Here is a 17,524-nt window from a genome sequence, read left to right as displayed (position 1 = left end):
CACAGTAATGCCTCTTATATAAATGTATGACTTATAAAATAGAAGATGTTTGGATGTGTTAAAAAATACTTTATTTTGCATTTAATAAAATATCTCTTACATATTAAACAGAATTAAATTAATGGAACCATCAGTCACGTTGTATTTTATGCTAAGTAACTTTAGCTATACATAAACATTAATTTAAAAGCTTTCTTGCAAATACAAGATGTTGCAAAGTCGTATATAATTAAAATTATTTTCTATTTAATAAAAGACGCTACTTCTGTAATAACATATTCATTAAACATAATAAGGTACTATTGATTATGAATTGCAATAAAATGGAACTTTAAGTGTAATATTATGCTATTAGCAGTTGTACTATACCTGATTAAATTAAATTAAATAATTAAAAAGCAGTAATTGTTAAGAAAATAAGAATTGTTATGTACTACAGCTAAGTGCAACACCTAAAAAGTCTTCAAAAGAGATAGTAATGGTTCCTGTTTGGTCAGAGTCCCTTACTCGAAAGGCTTCTGTAACAAAAAGTTAATATAATATTATTACTTACATTGCACATGTACTTTACACTTTGTAATTTTTATACTTCTATCAATTTGTACCTGTGAATCTTTGAATCTGAACACATAACACAATGAACTGATCAATAGTGATACAAGAATGACTATTAGGATCACTTTTTTTTATAAGAAATGAAATAAATTCTGGACTTAGTCTATATCCCATTTGTGTTAAAGCTGCATTAAGTTCATTCTCCTGTATAGTTCCTGAATTATCATGATCGAAACCACGAAAAACACCTAACCATGCATTGATGTAATTATAAAGGGCTTGGAATTCAACTAAGTCTATTGTACCACTCTTTTCTTTGTCAAACATGCCTATAAGAAAGAAATGAACAATTGTAAACATTAAAGAAGTACATTGAAGTATGTATCTTAAAAGGATTTCAGAAACATACCAATCATTAATTTGCAGGCAGTATCTGAAAATGTCCCTCCTTGTCCATTTGCTAAGGCAGCTTTTAATTCTGTAGCAGTTATTCTTCCACTACCGTCTCTATCAACAGCAGCAAACCACTGTTGCACTTCTGGAGATATTTGAGATTGTGGATCAGTTGCACCATACATTGAGCCCTAAAACAACAAAATGCAAACGAATATTTTATTTATCAATAGCAAATTCGCTTACTTGAAATGCAGAAATATACTTACTGGATATGCCATACCATCAGTTTATTCTCTGCTATCAAACAGAATTAAATTATACTGTCGGTGAACTACTACTTTACGCCCTACTGCATTTACTGCATATGTGATATACATATACAAACTCTCAATCATCATGCCAAACAACAAGATTTCATTTTTGCCGCGTAGATCTCCTTTGATTGGTGTGTTATGCGCACATGCTCTAGCGATGTTGCGATGCCAAGCATATTTATACGGTGATCTTTTATTTAGGACTGGCATTGTAATGTTTCAAATAATTATTGTAACTTTGAAACTTCGAAAATTTATAAGTTTATTAAATTTGTATTTAGCCAGTTATCAGAAATAAACGAAAATATCTATTCCTTCTAGAAGGTTTTTGATGAACACATAATTTGGCTACCGTTGATTTACATCATATATTTTTGTTCATCATATATATTGACATCACATTGGGGATACAGAGTCTTTTGAAGGTAGTCAAGATGCGCTACGAACTACGGTTCTTTCGATATCCATAATCGAATCAATAGTCTTATTCATCATGTGCGATGAATATAAATTATCACATTTTTCTCAAAATTAGATCTTATATATCATTATTTTGAGATCTGATCATTTTAAATTGAGAAAATCGACCATCATTTTTATTTTTCAACGTCTGTAATAATATTACGTAACAGAATCTGTTTATTTTTGTTAATATTTTAACATGACGAACATTTCGAAAAAAAGAAAAACCCCATCAAAACTTAAGGTAAAAAATTACATATTTTAAAAAACAAAAGAAAATCTTGTTCTTATTAATGTGTTTACAGAGTGTGGGTAATCACGACGAATTTTTAAACCGTATATCTAAATCACTTTATTATTCAAAATTACCAGGAACTGATTGCCTCAGTTTGCCTGTTACTGGTGAGTATACTTTTGTCACATTTTGCATTTATACATTTTAAAAACAATTGAGAAAAAATGGATAAAAAATTAGCAATGTACAATTGATTAGTTGTTTTGTAACATTGGAAACTATATAATAAAACTTTATTCTTAGAATTGGCAGCAGAATTCTTTACTGAAGTAAAGAGTGGTCATACGCTCGAAAGATTAGATGTGGAAGAAGCAAGTAAAATTTCCAGAAATGCATGTGTTTCACCATGCTCACTTGTTTTGGCATTACTATACCTAGAAAGACTAAAAGACTGTAATCCAGAATATCTTCAAAGGGTAGCACCATCTGATCTCTTCCTTGTTTCTTTGGTACTGCATCTATACTGTTTATTATATAAAATTATATTACTTTACAAAATTTTCTTACTCGAAAAGATATGTTTTTTGTTTTATAGATGGTTGCTAGTAAATTTTTGAATGATGAAGGAGAAGACGATGAAGTATTTAATACGGAATGGGCACAATCTGGTGGTTTAACTATATCATACATAAATCAATTAGAAAAGGATTTTCTTAAAGCTATTGTAAGTCAACTAAATACATTAACATGTAAGGTTGTTTAATGAACTAATAATATACTTTATTTAGGATTGGACTGTTTTTGTTCATAATCAAGACTTCTGGGAAAGATTGCAGAAATTAGAAAAAGATATAGCTTATAAAGAAGCACAAAAGAGAGGATGGTTTTCATATACAGAACTAAGCTGTCTAATGAATTCAATGCAATTAATAACAGTAGCACATGCTATGATAAATATATCATCTATTTGTTTAGCAACATACACTGCAGGAGTAGTCACCCTTCTAGGCTCTGCTTTGGTTGCAAGTTACTTTCCAGGAACGATACTTAGCCCAAAACAAATAAATTCTACGGACATTATAAATACAGATTTGAATCCAGTTGTTGATGTAACAGAAATAGCTGTTGAAACTTTACCAGAGAATATTTTTACTTCAGATTTAATGTTTAATACATTGAGTTGTAATCAAACTCAACAAAATTGTGAAAATATTGAATCCAATGAAGTTGTAAATGTAGATTGGAAATGGTGGCTAAATCCAACTATGATTTGGTTACAAAATATTCAAGATTGGAACCAAAAAAATGATTGTACAAAACAAACAGTAAAATTAAACGTAACGAAAACGTTAACGCCAAGTACTAAATTTTTACTTGATATTGCTACATTAATACGAAATTCAGACGAATTTTTAATGAATATAAATTGGAAACAAATTCTGGGTATAGATTTAAAGATTGTTTTGCACGATTGGAGATACTATGCAAACTATGTTACAAAAATAAATGTTGATCATCAACACTGAAAGTTATATACTGAAAAAATGAAAAATTTTACAAAACATAAAGTCTTTATTAGACAGATTTATAGAAAAGAAAAATATATATTTTTTGTACTAACTTGTAAATTCGTAAACAACCACTATACTAACAAAACAATTTTTCTAATAAAAAACATGGAACGAAAATTAATTTCTGGAATTATTAAAACCCTCAACATCCTTAGATCTAAATCACGGGGAAATGTGATAATATTAAAACAGACGGATACATCTATTACTAATACTGTTAATATCAATGGTACAGTTAATTTATACATATTATTACATTAAATACATTCATTATAGAGATTAAATTATGTTACATAGTTTTATGATTGTCATAAATTAATATTGCAAATAGTTGAATAATGTGAGTGAATATTTCTTGGTTCTATCACTACACATTGACATACTGTGAATGGAAGATATTCATACCTCTATTGCAATATTACAATCATTTAATTATTTAATATTTACAATTTCAACCAGTGTGATGAAAATAGGAAAAAATAGGAATGGGTGTCATTCCAATAAGACAACCAATTGTAACTCCAACAACTCGTCCCTGAATTATTATAAATTATATTTTCTTAGTTAAAGTTATTAATGTAGATTTAAATAAAACATAGAAGCAAATATATATATCATACCATATTTGCAGCTGCTTTTGTTTTTTTGAGATTTAACTGTACAGGAGTAAGTTTTGGTGCTTCAAATCCAATTCTTTGTGCTAAACGTTCTACATAATGTACAGATCCAATTCCTATTATATCAGATATTGTATTTCCTAATGCTGCAGCTGCTATAGTTGATATTGGAAATCTTTTATTTAGCATTATTTCAATTTGATCTCCCTGAAATAAGTATGTTACAATTTGGAAAATACATTGTATACACTTAGAATACGTACAGCCACAATCATGATGAAGTTGTCAAGAAAACCAAAGCCGATGAATGGAATTGCATTTGCAATTGCAACTGCAACAATATTACCTAACATTACTATACCATAGCTCTCATTCAGAAACAGTAATGTAATTTTTAACTCAATATGTATTTTTTTAGTAATTACTAGTATTTCAAGAAGTTTATGTAGGTACACTTTATTAAACATAAGTAATGTTAAATTTCATACCTAATATTAGATCTTTCACAGATGGTTCTGGAACAGTTTCAACTGTAACGGGAAAGAGAAACAAGGTAAATATACTTTTTCCAACAAAGTATTAAAGAAGTAAGGATTCAGTGAAATATTATTACATATAAAATATAGTTTTAATATTACTTACAAAACAAAAAAGTTAACATTCATGCATATTGTTTTACATGTGCAATATAGTTATAAGATTTTTTATATTCAGAATGCTAAGTGAAATGGATTAAAAATTATATAACAAAATATCACAGAAAATCTGTAGGGCAGTTAACTATTTGAATAATTAAATACACAAGACGTTGGAAAATAAAACTTTATTTAAACAAAAGTACATTTTTTCTATCTAAAACATATTTACATTAAAGTTATGTTAGATGGTGTAATATACATTAAACATTTCAATAATTGATAGAGTAGACTTTCTATAAAGAATTCTATATAAAACCAGAGACCATGCAGAAGACATACAAAGAAATGTATTTCATAGAATCAAACTAAACTTGAACAACATTTTAATAAAGATCTTTAAAATTATTTACCTAAATCTTTAACTTATTTGTATAGAGTTATCTTGCAATGTTCATGTGTTCATTGTAGAATTAATTGGGGAAAGTTATATTCAAGTTACTCAGTGGAACTGTATAACAGGTAATTAAAATAACACAGTTCTATTAAAAAAAGCATGAAATATAAAAGTAATGAAGTGTGTATAAAGTATGTGTAAAATATTTCTATAAAATTAATAAATATTTATCATTACATATTATGTTCTTATTTAAAGGAACAAATAATTTATGTGATTACAATGTAGAAAGAGCATAACAAAAGTATAACTGAAAAAGTTTTAATTGTCCTTAATGTATGATACTGTCAAGTGTCCAAACCAATAATAAAAATGTACATGTAACATAATATATTACCTAAGTGTGGCTCTGTAGCTGTCTTATTAAAATATCCAGAAAGTTCAGTCAGAGTAGAAGAAGCAAGTAAAAGAATTAAAACACACAGTCGAATGAAGTGTATGGTTTAATATATATATTAATATAGACTTACAAAATGATGTCCATGTAGAATGCGATGGAAGGAAATATTTTAAACTGTTAAATAATGAAAATTACACCGAATCACAATATGATAATAATAAATATTTTTACCTTTAAAATTGTTATTGTAATATTAAGATTTATACACTTTAATAAAACAAGCAAGTTATGACTTTTTATCTTACTATTACAAATTGTTATTGGTTAAACTCTGCAAAGAATTAATTAATATATTGAAATTCCTACCATACTTGCGCATGAGCCAATCGTCTGGTACAACACAATAACTTCCTGTAGGGTCCACATCACCTAAAGATGTTATTTTGCTAGGCCTTCCAAATTTATTACACCATCGAAAAGCTGCTAACTGACCTTAAAAATATAAAGCTTTTTTATTATATCTTTCAATGAATTTCACATCTAATGGACATGTAACTTTAGTTATGAAGAACAACTTTAGTTTTGTAATAATTACTTTGATATTGAGCTCTGTCATCTTCTGATTTACATTCTTCCAGGGCTTTTAGAAAAAACTCTCGTTCTTCGGCGGTAAGTTTAGAGGCCACATTTTTCGCTTTTTCTTTAGTTAAAGCACCAGGAAAAGCTAGTTTACTTTCGCTACTGTAACGTGTCCTTTGCACAGTATACTTATCAGTGATAAAAGAGGGTAAAAAGTATTTTTCTGATAGAAAATTATTTACACGACATAGTTTACGATTACGGTGATAAAAGCGAGATGCATTTTTACTAAAATACATAATTTCGCGTGGAAGTAATACTGTTTGACTAGCTAAAGCCGCGACTGTCACACACATTTTTCTAAAATATATAATTGACTCTTGTTACTGACGTTTTGGACATGTGTACAGCATTAGTTCCTAAAATCAATAATTCCAGTTGTTATAAAACGATTAAAAGATAAAAAATATAGATTTCGCAAGTACTTGAGGTACGTGCCCGTTTCGATTGATTTGGAAATGACTCAATATGTATTGTGTCACTGTCAGTATCAGTAGTATGTAGTAAAATATATCCGACACTCAAGAATGAAAATACTATCATTGATAATAACAGGTTTAGATTGGTTTCTTACACACGCATACCTTATTTTACGAAATTATACTAATCGCGCAGCTGCGCACTTCAATTTGCACTGCTTGCTTTAAACTTCGTTAGCCATATACATGGTGGGTAAAAAGTTGTATAAACACGGAAAAAACGAATGTATAGAGTATAGAACACCGAAAGCATCCATAATAAAAGGTCACTGGATATATATATTCGATATCCCGAAAGCCGCAAACGCGCATGCGAATAAAGACTTGTACGACTAGTATGTTTTTTGGTATATTACAAAAATTTTTAATATAATTTAGACACTTTTTTATTTATACACAAAATATACATTGTTCATAATTAATCGATAAAGCCATTTGTTATCTTTCTAATCGTACTGTTTTTATACAAGGTCGCCCATATCTGCGTTCAGCTTCTGCTAAAAAAGCATTTTCCATTTGCCTTACAATTTCGTTAAAGAATAAATTCGATAAGTGTGAATGAATGATCGATTTGAATTCAAACGACAAAGAAAAATCGATAACACAGGTTTGTGTGTTGTTTTTTAACCCTGAACTAAACAACCACAGTGTGTTTAAATGGTTAAATAATCTACCATCGGTACATTCAGCTTTTACCAAATGAGGTTTTACCATCGTTACTTTTGATGTATAACTTTCGTTTATAGGCGGGAATCCTATTACTAAATTAGCTTTGAGTACGTCGTCCTTTTTATATATAACATCGGATTTTTTACAAAATGGGACAAAATGTTTATAATTTTGTACGTCAGCTACAACATTATATATTTGTTCCATTGAAAACCTAGACGTAAAAAATTTTCTATAACCTTTTGTATTTGTTTTTATTGAAAATGATCAATTTTTAAATTTCATAAAACTTACCCTATGAGTTTGCGACCTTCGTATTCTTTTGTTTTCAATGATTCGGCCATAAACATTCTTTGTACACATTGTGTTTGAAAATTATATTTATTTTGAAGTATAATATTTTCTAATAACGTAATATGCCTGGAAGTAGTATTATTTGTTTGATTTAAAAATTAGTTATAAGGATTTGAACGACTGCAATTAAAATAAATTGATGGATATTATATGAATATAGCATGAAATGAAAAATATACGTTTTGATGTTGAAAATAAAACGTAATTTTATTCACTTTAAAATTTGTTTCATTTTTATATTACTAGTTTCAAAACTATTAACAATAAAATTACAAAATAATAACGAAATGTTATGGCAGAAAGTTTTACTGGTACAAGTAGAACAGTATAGGTTTAGGTTATACGCAATGAGTTAATCAATTATTAATATTATTAATTTCTTTACTACTGAATCTAGTATATTTAATGAATATAATATTATTTACATATCCTTCATACAGTATAAGAGAAAGAAATATTTTAATAATTAATATGTAATTACCAAAGATGGAAAACATAACCTACAAGTTATGTATGTATAATTTGTAGTATCAATTGATGCAAATGTATATTAATTAAAACATTACCTATACATGGTGTAGTAATGTAATAATTCCACTACTGTGCAATATTATTAAAATTTGTACTATCTATAAATCATATCTTCATATATGAATAAATTCGTAAACTATTTGAACATTATTCATTTTTACTAGTTTACTTTCTTGTTTCCCAATTAATCAAAATATATTTCATTTTTCACGATGTATTTTGTAACATACATTTCAAGAAATATGTGAACGAACTTGAAGAGTCACTTAAAAAATAGAAGCACGTGAATACTTTATGCAAGCTCTTGCATGATGAAAGTACATTTAAAAATAATATGATATTTTTGTAGTTAAATGTCAAATAGTACGATATAACAATGTATAAAATATATTCGTAGAGTATAATCAATACGTATTTCAATGATATATGAATTGAATATTCGTAATATTCGACTTCACTACTTCATAGTTTAATCTTTATTAAAAAAGAAGCAGCTTATATTTATATGTAAATTTTTTATTAATTTTTACGCGATTACGGGTATTACAATACGATAACTTTTTCATATTCTTATATATTTTTATCTAAACAGAGCTGGTAAAGTTGGTACATACACACTCACGTGTGTAGAACTTACATAACACAGGTACCGCAAACGTCTTACTCCGATTTATTTTTGAAAAATGGCTGGTATTGCTCCTCAGGCGTGCAGAAATGTGTTTCGACAAGTGAGTACTGTAAAAACAACATACTTCAACAATAAAGAAATGTTATACTGTAATGCTCTTTTCATTCTTATAAAGTACTGTGCAAAATGTCGGCAATAGAATGTAACCTCAATTTGTTCTTTTACTAATGTCAGTTCTACTGTCTTTTCCATTGTATGTTTTGATGTTTATGTTGAAACAATAAATCTTACTTTAATGTTCATTAATTAGACAATGTTAATACTTATTACTTTGTATATTGTTTTATTTATTAATTTTGTATACGTAATAATGATGGAAGTACTATAAACATTTCAATTATAATTATATAATAATTACATAGATTTCTCTATGGTTGAACAATCCAATAGCAGATTTTTTATATATTATTAATAATCATTAAGTATATATCAAAATTTCTTCCCTAAATAATTTACATATAATGACTTAACATTGAGATTACAATTACAACTGTAATTAATATAATTTTAAATTTAGGTCAGAGGTTTCCATATCTCTGCAAATCAAAATGCTGAAGCCAGACTAAAAACCTTCTCTGTGTACCGTTGGAATCCTGATAAGCCAGATGAAAAGCCCTATATGCAAGAGTATAAAGTAGACCTAAACACGTAAGTTCAATAACTATTTTCATTATTTGCTTTGTATTTATATAATTTGTGAAATATTATTTCAGTTGTGGTCCTATGATTTTGGATGCATTGATTAAAATTAAAAATGAAATTGATCCAACTTTAACTTTCCGTCGTTCCTGTCGTGAAGGCATTTGTGGTTCTTGTGCTATGAATATTGGTGGTACAAACACATTAGCATGTATCAGGTATTTAATCAGCATGTTTATTGGACATTTTGCAATAACAGTATCATAATTTGATATTAATGAAGTTTAAAATTATTGTAGCAAAATTGATACTAATTTAAATACAGTTAGTAAGATCTATCCTTTACCACATATGTATATAGTGAAAGATTTAATCCCAGATATGAACAACTTTTATACTCAATATAAAAGTATACAGCCATGGTTGCAACGTGGTGAGGGTAAAGATACTGGGAAAAAGCAGTATTTGCAAAGCGTTGAAGACCGTAAAAAATTGGTAGGCACAATAATTATTAATAAGATATATTTTCTATTTAGGTTCATATCATATATAACTTTTTATAATGTAGGATGGTCTCTATGAGTGCATCTTATGTGCTTGCTGCAGTACTTCTTGCCCATCATATTGGTGGAATGGTGATAAGTATTTAGGACCTGCTGTGCTTATGCAGGCATATAGATGGATCATTGATTCACGTGATAACAAAACAGCTGAACGTCTCGAAAAGTTAAAAGATCCTTATTCAGTATATCGTTGCCATACTATTATGAATTGTACTCGTACTTGTCCAAAGGTAAGTCTGAATTATATGACAATCATAAATTCAATATTAAAATTGTGTTTTTTTAAACAGGGCTTGAATCCTGGGAAAGCAATTGCTGAAATAAAGAAATTGCTAGCTAATATTAGTCAAAAAGAGAAACCAGGCCTTGATGCTACTGCATAATTATGTAGAATAAAATGAAGAATAGAGAATTAGTGAGTCATGTGTATTTTCCAATCATTGTGATTATTTAGAAACTTAAATTTTATTTAAAAAAGAAAACATAAGTAATGGATTCGTTTAAATTACTTGGTAAAACAGCATGTGCTGATGCCAAATTTTTTATGTAATAAATTATATATATTTCAGCTATTTATAATGTCTTTTACTACGAGTAAAACTTAATTCCCCAATAATATAGGTAAATATTCTGTTCAAATTATTTATTTTATATACACTAATATTTGAAACCAAATATATTAAAACTTATTTAAAGAATTCAGTGTAATATATTCAATGTTTTATATTACATATTTTATGTTTTAGCGATGACGTATTATTGCTAATGCAAATTTCTTAAAACATTCAATAGTTTTTTAATTAGTAGCACATTTGTTGGATATGTATTTTACCCTGCTTTTAGTATAAAAGCAGGGATAAACATGACAGTTTCTAATTCGAAGTAAATTTTAATATTGTTAAAAACAGATGCGTATACGACACTAGAAACTCGTACATTATAATAAAATTAGAATAAATCATGCATTCGTAAGATATGTCAGAGAATAAGAGTCTTAAATTTTCAAAGATTCAATTTTTGCATAAGAAACGCATCAGATGCATGATATGCTGAATTGAGAACTATCTACAAATATTTCAAAATTGTTAAAGATTAAAAGTGCATTGCATTATAATGAGATCTATGGTTCAGCAGCCATTCTACTTCTTGCTGTTTCCCTTGACCGATTGTGGACCTCTGCTGTTCGTAGCGTAATACCAAATATATCTTCGTGATAACGATTTTCGTCCTAAAAAGTTAAATTACATAAAGTGTCTGTTACTTAATTATAAAGTTACGACATGACTTACGCGCAACGATAACATGTACGCTTCAACTTGTTTATTCGTCATTTCACCATGAGTTTGTATAATATGTTTCAAAGTTTGATAAACGTCTTCTGCCATGGTACAATCACCGCAAACGTAGAAATGACCTTGCTCATATACTAACATGTCATAAATTTGTGGGGCTTCCGCTTGAATTAAGTCTTGTACGTATGTCTGTTAAAACAAATATACACAATAAATAACAATGAATTAAGTAAAATGTGACATTTGTTTAAAAAATATTCTAATTAAGTATATGACCTTCTTCAATCCAGGTTCTCGAGAAAGTGCCAAGAAGACTTTATCCAGAACTCCCGCTTTTACCATTTCCTCTTTCTCTTGTCTGTACAGATCCAAGTTCTTATTGCGACAACCAAAGAATAGCCAGACCTTTCCATATTCACGATCTATAAATTTTGTATGGTTATTTCAATAAAAGGTATGATTGTCAATTATACGTGGTATACCTGGTTCAGATTTTATTTGTGCAAGTCGGTGATGCCAAAAACCACGAAAGGGAGCAATTCCAGTTCCAGGACCAACTAATATCATCGGTGCATTTGGTTCGGTTGGCATATAAAAGTTAGGTGCGCTAAAGAAAAGAAGGTATTATATTCTTTACATACTCAGACATAATAAAAGCATTGAAAGTAATAAACTTACCTACGTACAAATACATACAACGGTTCTCCGTCTGATATCTCGCGTAAATAATTAGAACAAACTCCGTAATGGTCTGGTCCAGAACCTCCTAAAATATTCACTCAATTTTATGTTTCAATAGAATGTAATAAATAAGAAGAAACAAGCATTGTATACCTTGCGTTTTATATTGTACTATTGCAACGGTGAGATGTATTTGTCCTTGATGCACATCTGGAGAAGAAGAAATGCTATAAAATCTCGGTTGCAGAGGAGTTAAATGAAGCAGCAACAACGGCGCAAATGGTTTCACAGATGGAAATTCATCTAACACTTCTACTAAGTTTGGGAACTTCCAATGTCTCCAATCTTCATAGGCTGCTGGATCCTGTAAAAAAATTCTTAGTCCTGTGGTTCAATTCCTTTATCAAATATCCATCATATTTACAGAAGATAACAGATGAAGTTGCGCTTGTTCTTTTGGATTTGTAGCTATCGATGCAAAGTATCTGAGGAGATTCGGCGTTGGCGGTGTCGTAATGTCTAGAAATCTCGTTAACAACATTTTTAACGAGTTGGGCAAATACCTATCGTGTGGCATCCACGTTTTCACAATACCTGAAGAAAAATAGAAACATTGAAATCATCAATGAGAATTTGAATAGTCAAGTTACAAACCATTTGGAGTATGAGATTGTTTCTGCATCTGTAATTCGATGGGTACATCTGGGTCAAAAGGAGTCTGTATTCGTTCCAAGATTGCTTCCACCAATTCTGGTCTGTTGCATGCAAAAACTCCTAAATGATCACCGGGCTTGTAGGAGATTTCCATGCTAGCTATGTCGTCCAGTTCCAAGAGTAACGTAGTTCCACTATGCAAAACAGAAATGTAAAGAATGGAACATTTTTTACAAAATGATGAACAAGTTAAATATTCAATAACCACCTAGTTAAGTCGCCACTTAAATTTGTCTTCCGGAGCATGTTGCAGGTAGTCACGTTTCTGTTATGACACTTGCTTAACGCTGAAAATCACTGGAATTACTACAGTGTTGCACATAAATAAATTGCAGGTACATGTACCTTTTCCAATCGGTTGAGCTTCAGCTTCTACGAAACGAACAGTCGCTGCCGACAAAGCTTCTGATCCCAAAGATAAAGCAACTTCCAGTAAAGTATCGTCATCGTCCAAGCAGAATGTCTCACATGCAACCTAGTACAACAGTTGTTAGAAGAGTGACAAGAAGAAAAGATATTAACAAGAAGATACCAACAGCAAAAGTATCAGCTGCCCATTTTCGAAAAGCCTGTTCTTGACCACACATCTCATCTCCCTGCGCCAACTTCAGCAGTCGTTCTCCACCTAATTCGCCTAACAAATTGTCCACGTAACGACCAAACGCACAGAAGTTTGGGTACGCGGATGAGCCCAGTGCGAAGACAGCGAATCTAAGAAATATATTGCAGATTTTGTTTCGTGTTCGTGAAATCATCTTCCAACAATGCGTACCTGACATTACTCAATGGTCCAAAAGTGTCTTCTGTCTGAGAATCTGTAGTGGAGCCACGGAGAGAATCCAATCTGTCTAACTTCTTCGAGTTGCTTACTTCTGATTGGCTGTTTGCTTTGATAAACGATTTTGAAGTTGCCAAGCTATAGGATTATCATACAAATAGTTGTAAACTTTTTTTCAACTTTGTTGTAAATATGGATAAGTACCTTATCTTATTGCCACTATTGATGTACGTTTCATTCATTTTCATTGCGTACAAGTTTTGAGCAAAAGCCTGGGAAATGAAACATATGTGTAGAATCATAATTGCTTCAAGTTATTTAATAAAAAAGAGAACGTACTTCACCATTTTCTGGAGGATCACCGTTCCCGAAAGTGGATGTTATAACCAGCAGTAAAGCTTCATGTTCTATATTGCTGATATCATAGTCTGACATAGAAAGTACCTGTAATTGATAGCTTCAGGTATTTTTGACACACCATTTCTGTAAGAATACTAGGTAAACAGGAAGATTAAATGATGAATACCTGGGAATGAAATGCATGTCCTAATAATTCACCAAGTTTCTCAGCATACATCTGAGATGTGCCAGTTTCTGTAGCAAACAAGACTGTGGCTTTTATCCTTCGAGATAAAGCTCTTCCAAACAACTTTGATGTAAACTTCACAGCTCTAAAATTATTTTGGTAAAGTATTTGTTTTTATATAAGAAATTGTCTTATTTTTCATATACCTTGCAATTTGCTTGAAATGGAATTTTCTTCTAGGTTTCTTAGACGTTGACCTCTTGTCTCGACCCTTTTTCCAGACGTGAGTCTTCCAAGCAGGATCCTAAAATCATATAATGAAGATATATTGGAAATGTGAGGATGTATAATAAATTATTCGTTCGAAAAACAACCTGTGCATCGTAAGAGGGTTTCAAATGATAAAGAGCCATCTCCTGATGAAACACAGGCGTGGCTGATCCTGATATCGGTGGGACAATCCACAACCAATCGGCTGGGCAACCATTTCTTAACCGCATTTCGTTTTCATAGTGTTTCATAAAAGATTCTGAAGCAGTATGATGATCTACAATCGTCACGTTTTTCATCTGTAAATGATATCAAATTAGTGTTAGTTCATGAGCAAAAAGGTCTGAATAGAAAATGATTTACTTGAAAACTGTGTAGCACAGCAACATTAGCTTCTATCATAGCCTTGTCTTTCCATAAGGAAGTGGATGTTCTTGTGTCTAGCCCCATGTGTGTAGCTATTGTCTGCAAATAACACCATTGATAAAAGCACAAGCTTATTAAAGATATTTGAAAGCTCTCCTGGTTAAGTAATGAAACAAAGATTAAAATCTTTATAAACCTCTAATAAATTATATCGTTGAACATCACATAGATCTCTTGCTCCAATTTCAGTGCTCATGTACCACCCATTGAAAGGTGCGGCTGTGAACTCCAGTCCTCCACAATCGAACACCATTCCTGATACCGCAGGTACAGCGAACCACTTCAATTCTAACTTCTCGAACCAATCGTACCTGTGATAAAGGAATTAATATTACATAATAATTTTTAGGAACGTGTCGATGTTACTTACGTGGGATGACTGAGAGGTACTTCGAGAACAAGTTCACTTGGAATGTCAAAGTAATCAGGGTCGTGGCCGTTTGCTGATAACACCAGTGGCAATATATCAAAACGAGTACGTGCTCCTTTCCAGCCCAGTTTAATGCAGAGCTATACAAATAGCATGTTACAAGTCAGCTCAGAATGTTACAAGTCAGAATAAGAAAATAATTTGAAACTATTTCAGGTACCTCGGTGAACTCAACGTTGGTAGGATCACCGGTTACAGTACCGTCCGGGTTCTTGTAACCCGCATAGCCGATCAGCTGTTGATTCCACACTCTATAGTCATGTTTTCCATCTGTACGTTGTGGAAATATCGTTATTGCGGACCTGAAATTTGAATGATTCAGGGAAAATGATAAAATCGAGGAAGATCATTGCATTTCTGAACGTACCTGATGTTTCCTTTGTTTGTGCTGTACTTGATATGATTACATAAAGCTTCGAACATACCACTGGTTGTTGTCACGTAGCGACAATCGAACACCTACAAATGACAGTGTTCCAAACAATTCTCTGAGTATAGACATTAGATTCATAGTTTAATTAGTAGATCAAATTTTATGTCAATTATTTTGTAAACTTAAATTTTATGAGAGACTTAAATTTTATGTTGAATCTTTAATTTTGCAGAACATTACATACTTGTAACTTGGACCACTGAATACGACCAATACACCTCGCAGCATTACGCCACGCTAATTTTGCTCCGAACACTAGTTCTGTTTCTGTTAGTTGATAAGTACCAGTGACGTACACTTCTTTCTGTACGCTGTCCCAACGAGAACGATGTGCTTCGCTGTTTAGTCTGCAAGGAGCAAAGTGGAATTAGGTTTCAGTAGTACAAAATATGTTTACGGTGGCGCAGTAGATACAGCCATGATTAGTAAGACGTAGTCGAAGTGGAAATGGACATACGTTGCAAGACGAGTTAAATGACAAGTTGAAAATACCTTCTAATAGAAGAGAAATATTGCTCAAGAAAATCTTTTGCGTGCACCAGGATTTCTTCTCTTGAACGAGCCTCTGTTCCATGAGTCGGTAGCTGCATAACGCTGCCGAGGCACACTTGACCGGAACATAATGTTCTCTGAAAAAAAATCAGCACATTTCATTAATATATCTTTTATTATACTTTTTCAATTTAAAATAATTTATTATGTTACTATAAGTATTGAAAGAGTTAGAGATTTTTTTCTTCAATAGAACAATCAGCGCTGAAACAATCGGATCTTTTATTTTGTGTGCATTCATTTAAATGCGATCTGATTTAAGCACCGTATTGTGCAAGGATTACTTTCACGGAACAGAACGTGTATGAATAATATTTTAAATAATCGAGGCTGGAATAAATTTAAATTTCTGGAATAAGTAGTCAAAGAAAATATAAAAAGACTTGCTAATTAATTAAGAAATTTGCGAAAGGTGGATTTTAATTAACTTTTAATTAAAGGTACGAAGCTACCCCATCGAGGGGTTGAATCTTCTGCTTTGAGAAAACAAACTTTTCTGAATTGACATATCGATTTTTTTTTTTATTATCGGTACTTATATTGTAGCTGTAAATACACGTATTAAGATCATTCGATAGAGCTTGACAGACAAAATTATCAAAGAGAATAAGAAGGGTAGTCTTCCTGTGTGTGCACTCTTGTGCAACTAGTGGGTCACCAAAACGAACTCGGTTTCTTCGATAGTATTGACTTGCTTCGTTACAAATTCACCCGCACTTCCACTCGAACTCCCACGCTGTTTTTCCTCATGTACAATTTTCAAGACGCAAGAATCTCCAGGTAAAAGAATCACCGTACATTCAGAAGCAATTTATCAATAAAAAGAGAGAAATTATTTACATTCGATTTATTACAGATACCTCGGCATTTCTGGCATGCAGAGAATCAAACGCTTCTGTCTTGTAAATGAGATTCCTGAGTTTCGTCGGTTTCCTCTGACACCCTGCTGTCTCGTGCTCCTTCATCCTCGTTCTCGTCGTCGTGACACCTCTCTTCTCGGGAAACGTGCTCCTGGCTCACCGCTCCGCTCGTGTATGATGCTGCAGCGGCACGTACACTGGTTTCTGGTTTCTTTCACGGAGATGTGGAAGGGATATTTGCTGCGTGACAAACGAGAGGTGTATACACCCCCGGACGGAGATGCGCCATCGATTTAGCGCGTCGAAATGTCTCGCGCATCGTAAATCGTTTTCCCGATATTGTACCAAGCTCTGTAACGGGTTTATCATGTGCCGGTTAAAAATTCATTGTCAATTTGTTCGAGCGATTAAAGGAAAT

General features: G+C 31.4%; 6 protein-coding genes across 12 annotated transcripts; 2 read left to right on the top strand and 4 right to left on the bottom strand.

Annotated features, from left to right (window-relative positions):
* Window positions 1-118: 118 nt before the first annotated feature.
* Window positions 119-1,448, bottom strand: Pef (penta-EF-hand domain containing protein peflin). Of its 2 annotated transcripts, none has more exons than XM_012296660.2 (4): window positions 1,232-1,448; window positions 965-1,139; window positions 606-884; window positions 119-518 (listed from the first exon to the last, which is right to left on the bottom strand). In XM_012296660.2, the coding sequence occupies exons 1-4, from the start codon at window positions 1,232-1,234 to the stop codon at window positions 427-429; spliced, it is 549 nt and encodes a 182-aa protein (XP_012152050.2). In that variant the 5' UTR covers window positions 1,235-1,448; the 3' UTR covers window positions 119-426. The 2 variants fall into 2 exon arrangements, with proteins under 2 accessions (XP_012152050.2, XP_012152049.2); XM_012296659.2 differs by having other exon boundaries at window positions 1,218-1,429.
* A 225-nt stretch (window positions 1,449-1,673) lies between these two features.
* On the top strand, window positions 1,674-3,654 carry LOC100875544 (protein CNPPD1). The gene is made up of 5 exons (XM_003708058.3): window positions 1,674-1,971; window positions 2,033-2,129; window positions 2,266-2,471; window positions 2,558-2,686; window positions 2,751-3,654. Exons 1-5 carry the CDS (start codon window positions 1,927-1,929, stop codon window positions 3,486-3,488), a joined length of 1,215 nt encoding a protein of 404 aa, XP_003708106.2. The 5' UTR covers window positions 1,674-1,926; the 3' UTR covers window positions 3,489-3,654.
* On the bottom strand, window positions 2,557-6,921 carry LOC100876782 (uncharacterized). Of its 4 annotated transcripts, none has more exons than XM_076530621.1 (8): window positions 6,806-6,921; window positions 6,178-6,580; window positions 5,949-6,074; window positions 5,580-5,597; window positions 4,639-4,680; window positions 4,414-4,481; window positions 4,154-4,357; window positions 2,557-4,068 (listed from the first exon to the last, which is right to left on the bottom strand). In XM_076530621.1, the coding sequence occupies exons 2-8, from the start codon at window positions 6,515-6,517 to the stop codon at window positions 3,985-3,987; spliced, it is 882 nt and encodes a 293-aa protein (XP_076386736.1). In that variant the 5' UTR covers window positions 6,518-6,580; window positions 6,806-6,921; the 3' UTR covers window positions 2,557-3,984. The 4 variants fall into 4 exon arrangements, with proteins under 4 accessions (XP_076386736.1, XP_076386735.1, XP_012152047.1 ...); XM_076530620.1 differs by lacking the exon at window positions 6,806-6,921 and adding an exon at window positions 6,660-6,799; XM_012296657.2 differs by lacking the exons at window positions 5,580-5,597; window positions 6,806-6,921 and adding an exon at window positions 6,660-6,799.
* Window positions 6,922-7,061: 140 nt separating this feature from the next.
* Window positions 7,062-8,581, bottom strand: LOC100875432 (coenzyme Q-binding protein COQ10 homolog B, mitochondrial). 2 transcript variants are annotated; one of them, XM_076530630.1, is made up of 3 exons: window positions 8,205-8,581; window positions 7,664-7,789; window positions 7,062-7,583 (listed from the first exon to the last, which is right to left on the bottom strand). In XM_076530630.1, exons 2-3 carry the CDS (start codon window positions 7,717-7,719, stop codon window positions 7,139-7,141), a joined length of 501 nt encoding a protein of 166 aa, XP_076386745.1. In that variant the 5' UTR covers window positions 7,720-7,789; window positions 8,205-8,581; the 3' UTR covers window positions 7,062-7,138. The 2 variants fall into 2 exon arrangements, with proteins under 2 accessions (XP_076386745.1, XP_003708105.3); XM_003708057.3 differs by having other exon boundaries at window positions 8,290-8,581.
* A 161-nt stretch (window positions 8,582-8,742) lies between these two features.
* SdhB (Succinate dehydrogenase, subunit B (iron-sulfur)) lies at window positions 8,743-11,671 on the top strand. 2 transcript variants are annotated; one of them, XR_001097347.2, is made up of 9 exons: window positions 8,743-8,761; window positions 8,847-8,982; window positions 9,460-9,590; window positions 9,656-9,799; window positions 9,881-10,076; window positions 10,150-10,374; window positions 10,435-10,559; window positions 10,714-10,765; window positions 10,891-11,671. XR_001097347.2 is itself a non-coding variant. In XM_003708056.3 (8 exons), exons 2-7 carry the CDS (start codon window positions 8,938-8,940, stop codon window positions 10,525-10,527), a joined length of 834 nt encoding a protein of 277 aa, XP_003708104.1. In that variant the 5' UTR covers window positions 8,743-8,761; window positions 8,847-8,937; the 3' UTR covers window positions 10,528-10,559; window positions 10,714-11,671. The 2 variants fall into 2 exon arrangements, 1 of the variants encoding a protein (XP_003708104.1); XM_003708056.3 differs by having other exon boundaries at window positions 10,714-11,671.
* Nos (Nitric oxide synthase) lies at window positions 11,014-17,241 on the bottom strand. Its single transcript, XM_003708055.3, has 25 exons — window positions 17,107-17,241; window positions 16,187-16,323; window positions 15,879-16,041; window positions 15,629-15,720; window positions 15,422-15,563; window positions 15,202-15,341; window positions 14,968-15,142; window positions 14,769-14,870; window positions 14,510-14,704; window positions 14,342-14,439; window positions 14,136-14,280; window positions 13,949-14,053; window positions 13,814-13,881; window positions 13,604-13,747; window positions 13,368-13,542; window positions 13,177-13,306; window positions 13,040-13,118; window positions 12,772-12,965; window positions 12,542-12,711; window positions 12,271-12,481; window positions 12,115-12,202; window positions 11,919-12,043; window positions 11,713-11,858; window positions 11,434-11,625; window positions 11,014-11,372 (listed from the first exon to the last, which is right to left on the bottom strand). Exons 1-25 carry the CDS (start codon window positions 17,209-17,211, stop codon window positions 11,265-11,267), a joined length of 3,429 nt encoding a protein of 1,142 aa, XP_003708103.2. The 5' UTR covers window positions 17,212-17,241; the 3' UTR covers window positions 11,014-11,264.
* Window positions 17,242-17,524: the final 283 nt, after the last annotated feature.

Source organism: Megachile rotundata, chromosome 4 (assembly GCF_050947335.1).
Source record: "Megachile rotundata isolate GNS110a chromosome 4, iyMegRotu1, whole genome shotgun sequence".
Lineage (NCBI taxonomy): Eukaryota > Metazoa > Arthropoda > Insecta > Hymenoptera > Megachilidae > Megachile > Megachile rotundata.
This window is presented reverse-complemented; position numbering and strand designations above follow the sequence as displayed.

What these genes read in the sequence shown, in the direction of transcription:
- LOC100875544 (XM_003708058.3), top strand. Translation starts at nt 1,927, where the DNA reads ATGACGAACATTTCGAAAAAAAGAAAAACCCCATCAAAACTTAAG. An exon ending in AAACCCCATCAAAACTTAAG is followed by an intron (nt 1,972 to 2,032) that starts GTAAAAAATTAC and finishes ATGTGTTTACAG; the next exon opens with AGTGTGGGTAATCACGACGA. An exon ending in ATCTCTTCCTTGTTTCTTTG is followed by an intron (nt 2,472 to 2,557) that starts GTACTGCATCTA and finishes TTTGTTTTATAG; the next exon opens with ATGGTTGCTAGTAAATTTTT.
- Nos (XM_003708055.3), bottom strand. Translation starts at nt 17,211, where the DNA reads ATGAAGGAGCACGAGACAGCAGGGTGTCAGAGGAAACCGACGAAACTC. An exon ending in GGGCAGCTGATACTTTTGCT is followed by an intron (nt 13,307 to 13,367) that starts GTTGGTATCTTC and finishes CTGTTGTACTAG; the next exon opens with GTTGCATGTGAGACATTCTG. An exon ending in AGTACAATATAAAACGCAAG is followed by an intron (nt 12,203 to 12,270) that starts GTATACAATGCT and finishes TGAATATTTTAG; the next exon opens with GAGGTTCTGGACCAGACCAT.
- LOC100876782 (XM_076530621.1), bottom strand. Translation starts at nt 6,517, where the DNA reads ATGTGTGTGACAGTCGCGGCTTTAGCTAGTCAAACAGTATTACTTCCA. An exon ending in ACTTCATCATGATTGTGGCT is followed by an intron (nt 4,358 to 4,413) that starts GTACGTATTCTA and finishes TACTTATTTCAG; the next exon opens with GGAGATCAAATTGAAATAAT. An exon ending in CAAAAGCAGCTGCAAATATG is followed by an intron (nt 4,069 to 4,153) that starts GTATGATATATA and finishes ATAATAATTCAG; the next exon opens with GGACGAGTTGTTGGAGTTAC.
- Pef (XM_012296659.2), bottom strand. An exon ending in TGCCTGCAAATTAATGATTG is followed by an intron (nt 885 to 964) that starts GTATGTTTCTGA and finishes TCTTTCTTATAG; the next exon opens with GCATGTTTGACAAAGAAAAG. An exon ending in TCAGATTCAAAGATTCACAG is followed by an intron (nt 519 to 605) that starts GTACAAATTGAT and finishes TTTTTGTTACAG; the next exon opens with AAGCCTTTCGAGTAAGGGAC.
- LOC100875432 (XM_003708057.3), bottom strand. An exon ending in GAAGGTCGCAAACTCATAGG is followed by an intron (nt 7,584 to 7,663) that starts GTAAGTTTTATG and finishes TTTTACGTCTAG; the next exon opens with GTTTTCAATGGAACAAATAT.
- SdhB (XM_003708056.3), top strand. Translation starts at nt 8,938, where the DNA reads ATGGCTGGTATTGCTCCTCAGGCGTGCAGAAATGTGTTTCGACAA. An exon ending in GCAGAAATGTGTTTCGACAA is followed by an intron (nt 8,983 to 9,459) that starts GTGAGTACTGTA and finishes TTTTAAATTTAG; the next exon opens with GTCAGAGGTTTCCATATCTC. An exon ending in TTGAAGACCGTAAAAAATTG is followed by an intron (nt 10,077 to 10,149) that starts GTAGGCACAATA and finishes TTTATAATGTAG; the next exon opens with GATGGTCTCTATGAGTGCAT.